At 42.2% G+C, this 6,145-nt stretch overlaps 1 protein-coding gene across 1 annotated transcript in view; it reads left to right on the top strand.

Annotated features, from left to right (window-relative positions):
* The first annotated feature begins 634 nt into the window (after positions 1–634).
* The window catches only part of CABCOCO1 (ciliary associated calcium binding coiled-coil 1), a 52,285-nt gene continuing 46,774 nt past the window's right edge, over positions 635–6,145 (top strand). The window contains exons 1-4 of the mRNA XM_072870403.1: positions 635–817; positions 1,644–1,755; positions 2,766–2,839; positions 3,956–4,075. Coding sequence (XP_072726504.1) covers positions 635–817; positions 1,644–1,755; positions 2,766–2,839; positions 3,956–4,075 — 489 coding nt within the window. The remainder of the gene's footprint in view (positions 818–1,643; positions 1,756–2,765; positions 2,840–3,955; positions 4,076–6,145) is intronic.

The following is a 6,145-nucleotide window of genomic DNA, read 5'->3' as shown; positions in this document are numbered from 1 at the left end:
TCGGCCCTGCCTGCCCGAAGCCCCGTGGACAATGCCGGGCTCCTCTGCAGGCATGCGCCACCGAGGCCCGCCAACCGCCCGCTCCCGCGCCGCCGCCGCTGTGACCGTGCTGCACCTGGGCATCCTGAGGGGCGGAACGACCACCCGCACCCCTGCGAGGGCGCGCAGCAGGAAGGCCCCCGAGCAGCCAAGATGGCGCCCGGCCAGGGTGAGGGCAGGCGACCGGGTCCCGGGGGGAGGAGCTTCGCGCCCCGCCAGCGGCCCGGGCCCCGCCCCCGTTCCCTGGGCGACGGCGACGCCGAGCCGCGGGCAACATGGCGGCGGCGGGGCAGGTACTCCTCTCCGCGGTGCTTGTGCCGCGGCGCGCTCGGGCTTCTGCTCGCCCCCCGTGCCTTTCACCGGCGTTGGCTCATCCCGCGGGACCGGGGGGCGGTGTGAGGGGCCGCGGCGCTAGCGCTGCCGAGGCGGCGTGCTGCGGGGGCAGGGCTGGGGCAGCGGTGCCCGCGCCCTCCCCGAGGCGGTGCCCCGGCACCCCGCTGCTTTCGCCCCGCTTTTTTTTTTTTTTTTTTTTAATAATTTATTTTAAGTGTCTTCGCTAAGCTTCAGGGAAGGTAAAAGGGGTGGGGTGTTAAAAATGGAGCGTGGGTATACGTACCGGTGTAACCTTCGTCCCCAAGAGAGACGGCGGGGTGATTCCTCCGCCAGAAAGCCGCGGGGGCCTCGGCTGGCACGGGCCCGGCCGGGGCCCGTCCCGCGCCTGGCCTCGCCTCGCCTCGCCTCGCCTCGTCTCGCCCGCCTGGCTTCTGAACCGCGGCTGGTGAGCTGCTCCTCACCCGCCTTCCGCACCTCCCACCGCGCTCGCCAGTTCTCAGTCGGTTACAGATTCTCGTTTTTAAGCGTATAGCTGTTTCTTGGCTTATTCGTGGTGGTAGGAATCTCCTAACTTCTGATTGCTGAGAGAAAGGCTTGCAGTTTCCTTTCCAAGAAAGAACCCCGAGGGGGTGGAAGCAAGCTCACGCCTTGCTTCCAGCAACATCACGACTGTATTTCTCACCTTTCATTGCTCTAGGTAGCCAGAGCGCTCTAGAGGATTTCACAAATCCACATTGTTCTCCTTAATATTTGCTTTTTTTCTTGTCTTTGGCCTCCTCCATTTTTTTTCTTGTTTTCTTTTTTTTTTGCATTGCAATTTTTGACTTGGTTGGCAGAGGTGTGATTTCTGACAGTCAGGCAACTCATCTCGTGCTGCACGTCAAGAGAAATACAAGAATACAAGTTATTCCTCCCAAGAACGTACGAGGTGTTGCGTCAGCTCAGAATTTCTCCCTCAAGTCTGTCTATATAGTTGTAGCTACTACGAGATAATTTTCTTCCGATTGAACTGCTTTGTTGTCTTAAATGGCCTAGAAGTTACTGTGACTGTTGTGGAAGTGATTAACCGCTTTTAGTCAGTGTAATGGTTGCATCCCTTGGCACAAAGCTACTGTAGCGATTGTCGATACAAAAGCTTAACGTTTAGGTTTTCTTAAATAAATAAATCCTCTTCCATGTGAAATGTGTAATTACATATTCTAAATGCTTTATGAAAAATATATGCATCTCATAGTATTCTCTGTTAGTGTTCTCTGTAAATATTTTGGCAGTTGGAACAGCGTAACACTGAGGTAGTGCAGTCAGATCATAGTAAAAGGATACAAGATGTACTGTATGGGAAACGACAGGCTGTCAAAAATATATTGTACATCCGTTTGAAATGTACCACTGAAATTTTCGTCATTTTTACTTCATGGCTTTATAAAAGGAATCCTTAGAGGAATTCAGTGATTTTTTTTCCCCACATATTTTCTGTTCCTTATGTATTGAACTTTGTTCTACACATGAGAGCTTACGTTTGTGATATTTCTGACTATATGATTTTTTTTTATTGTAAACTCTGTGGAATTGTGTGTTTTTATAAATCAAATTATATAGTCTCCAGTTTTTGCTGAAGCTAGCTTTGCATGGTCTATACGTAAGTTGTGGGGAACACTGTATTCTGCCACTATTTTTGTTACAGTATTTCTTAGATCTTGAGACAATTCCTTTTGATTTAAATTGAATATTTTTATAATTCTTCAGACTTGTAATTACTTTCAGCAGAAAGCATATTAGAAAATCTGAATCCTGATCTTAGCGAGTCTTGCCGCTGGAAAAATTGTTTTTTCCAATAAGTAGTCTGCAGCTGTGGAAACATTAGTAAAGTTTAATGTCATAATACATTTGGTCATCCATAAATCTTGATGTTTGGACTGTATGAAATTTTTGAAACATATTTTGTTATTAAAAGGACACTGTCAGCATCTGTTGTTTATAATGGTCCTCTGAAAGCTTTCCTTCCATATAGGTTTTATCTTTTGCATTTGACATATCTGCATATTTCTCTTTTGAATGTAGCTGAAATTAGTGTTACTATTTTTATTTCCTTATTTGTTTGACAACAAAAGAAATATTATGACTAAAAATAGCAACTATTGATTTTAACTTCCTATTGTGGGAGTGGACAAGTGGGGCTTTTTTAAAACAAACAGGAACAGTGAATGCATTTCTGTTTCTGCCTTAACTATTTATGTAGACAGCTTCCAGATTTTCTGCTTCTGCTGAAGTATTTGACAGCTTGATAACAAAATACGTATAATAATACAAATAACAGCCTGTGTTGCTGGTGTGGGTTTTTTTTTCATTCCCATTTTGATTAAAGTTGTAACTGATACGCAACACTCTTTCAGGGTACATCTGTACTGCTGTCAGCAGTATCGCTCAGACAGAGGTAGCTGAGCTAGCTTTAAATGAACTAGCTCAGGTACTGGAAACTAGCTGTGGCAGCAGAGTTTAGTCCAGTCTAATTTCCCTGATGGAGTCAGGCCAGGAGGATCTTGGGTTCCTTACAACTCAGGTATTGCTATAATTTAAGAGAGATGGTAAGCTATTCCTTTGTGAATATATGTTTGAAAGTCATGATTTTGCAAAGCATGGTGTGGTATTGTCAAACAAATGCAAATAAGTAACGTCTTCAGCCAGTGCAGAGGGCTCATCCCAAAGGACAAGTTTATTTTCTTTCAGGAACACTGGTGCTAATTTCCATTGCTATGTTTCAAGGTTTTGCCACTCTGGAAAGGCCCTCACTGCAGATAGCAGGGCATTTTTTCTAGCCAGGGATGACTCACTTGGGGTTTGGGTTTTTGAGAGACTTTTCTTCCCTACCCCCCCAAACACAGAGGTTTTTTGCAGTTTGCTATTTAACTATATCGCTCTTCTGCTAATATTTTCTCCTTCATGGTGGTTTGTGAACATTGGCCAAGAGATTCAAGGAAGATCTTATTCTTTTGTTTTAGAATATCTGATTTGGTATTTTGATTTGATGCTGTTGACAAGGGGAGCCCAAATCATTTGGAGTAAGGTATTGAGCAGCCAGAAACATATTATAGGTTCAGAACAGCTAAAAATTCTTTGAAGGAAAATAAACCAGCCACAAATAATTCTCTAATGGTAGTCTGTATTTCAATAGGTTAAGTCTACTGCTGGGACTATTTGGAGGATTGGTTTGGTTTTTTTTTCCCCAACACATGGGGATAGTGATACCAGAATTAACTCACCTTGGATTTCCTCGGTCAGTCAGTACAGTTAACAGTAAAATGAGTAGTAAATTCTTTGACATCAGTCAACACATATGTAAAATAACTTCTCTTTGAATTTTCACTGGTGGTTAAAGACAGCAATCAAAAGACAAAACAGTATTCAATCAAAATAATTATAAGCTTTTAGTCATGCGTTTGCATAGGTTCTGCCCAAACAGAAACTTTCCACAAATATGGGGTTGTTCAAATGATTCATGGACTTTCACTACTTTTTTTAAATTACAGAAATATTGATAATTTTAAAAATTAATTTTCTAAATTATGTACTTTTTCTCCCATAGTTCCTCATTGGTCATTTGGAACAGTATTTCTTATTATCCGATACCTGTGCTTGCTGTAGCGGACAGCGGTGCCACAAATCCATCCTTATCATGAGCAGTAACAAAGATAGCAATACACTGGTGAGGAGTGTTGCTGCTGGAAATATCATTACAGACATTAGGTGATGAAACAGTGAAATGGGAAGCGTTCACCTTGCCATGTAAACTGTCGGATTTTGATGTGCAGATTACAGAGCCTTATCTGCAATGCTGAGTTACAACAGCTTGAATATCTCTTAAGTTTAAACTGCAAACTTTAGTTGGTTAAATAATATGTTTCTAATGCTAGAGGACCTTTAAATGTGTCGAAAGATATTATAGGTGACTGAGTGCAAGGCACCTGGAGTTATTTTTAAATAAATTTTTGTAATCTTATATATTGCTATAATACAACACAACATACTAAGACATCAGCAAATTTTCCCAGAGGTCCTTCTTGCTGTTTGTAATTCAGAGAATGAGATGAACCTTAGCATCAGCATGTTAAGTGTGCTGGGCCTGACAATACGGTGTGGGTTAGAAAGTTTCATACTGTAGTAAGCCAAGTATATACTGGAGGCAGGAGAAAATTCCTTTTTTGGACAAGCTTTTTCTGACATGATGGATGTTGCCTGATACCTTTCAAGAAGCAGTGAGGAATTAGTTTGGATAAGATTCTTAGGAGTTCAGGTGAAAAGTTGCTTTCCAGAGTGTTCAACTTTTTGCCTACTAACCTGTTCCTTACAGTATGAGATGTAAGCAGTGAGAGGGAAAAAAAAAGGCTTTTGATGCACCTCTATTTACAAGGCTACTGCTGTGATCTTGAATGGTGGAGGACTGTCATGCAGATAGTTGAGAGTGTTATAGGAGGGTCTTTGTTCTTACTCACACCTGGCCTGTAACCACAGAGGAGAAGCTAGAAGATAGCTTGATGAGAACAAAAATACTATGCCTTGAACTTTCTTATGCTTTTCTTTCTGATACAGTGCTAAATTCCTCATGCTATACTGATAAAGTCCATCTGGGTGATTCCTGTAAAATGTTAACATTTTGCCCTATGAAGAAGTATGGCCAGGAAGGTGTTGACCGACTGACCAGTAAAATGCCATTTATATAATGGTGCAAAAATACATAGTGAAGTATCCTGTGTATGGACATCCTGAGAGAAAGAGATGAACTGATATTAATTCAGTTTCTAAAACATCAATATCAGTTATTCTTTTAATTCAGCTCTCACTACTTGTAAAGAATCTGTTGTTCAACAAGTTTTTAACACCACTGGTCCCTTCAGGAAAGCACTCATATTTTTCCTAATTATTCAAAAATATCTTTCAAAAATATTAGCATGTTGAGCTATTAATTTTTTTTTTCCTAGCTAGAGCATGCAGCTTCAATTATATGAACATTGCTGACTGTAGGAGTACTTCTTTTTATACTGCATGAATTATTGCTAATAAAACCAAAAGCAAACTAATGTCATGCTCCTAACTATGTGAAGGAAGCCTTCGTTTACTTTATTCCTGTTGTTCTGATGAGACCTTGTATCTGAGACTAATTCCTTTAGAGCTGGGAACAATAATTTTTCATATTAAAGTACACGTGAAAGTACTACTTAATTAGAGGAAAAAAACTAGTCTGTCCACTAAATGATCTTTGTTGCTGTCAGTCTTGTTTCATCAGTCTTGAATGTCGTAATTCAGCCGGTCCCAGAGTTTTAAGTATATCTTGCAGTTTGGCAGCAGCAGGGGGAGTAGTGTAGCTTTATTTGGGGGCTCTCCTTGACCAATGCTAGAGGTAGTTGATTGTTAGCCCAGAACAATGCTGTTCAGGCTCAAAAATCAGCTCATGTTAGGAAATCTTCCACTTCTCTCTCTCTCTCTCTAGGTGAGCTAGAAACATTATTCTGCAAGCTTTGCCTTTCTGCACTTCTGTAAAGCCCAGGTGCCACAGATGTAGAAGTGTACCTGCTACGAGTAAATTATGATCAGGTTTTACTCGAACTTTTTTGTGTCCTGATGCAGAGGTGGGTCAGGCCAATTAGACTCACAGTCATGAGGCTGGAAGGGATCTTTGGGACATGAGCTGGTTCAGCTGCCTGCTCAGAGCTGGGCCAGCACTGAATGCAGACCAGGGCTTTGTCCAGTTGGGTCTTGAAAACCTGCAAGGATGGAG

This window comes from Ciconia boyciana, chromosome 8 (assembly GCF_034638445.1).
Source record: "Ciconia boyciana chromosome 8, ASM3463844v1, whole genome shotgun sequence".
NCBI classification, from domain to species: domain Eukaryota; kingdom Metazoa; phylum Chordata; class Aves; order Ciconiiformes; family Ciconiidae; genus Ciconia; species Ciconia boyciana.
The sequence above is the reverse complement of the archived record's forward strand: the minus strand, read 5'-3'. Positions and strand labels throughout refer to the sequence as shown.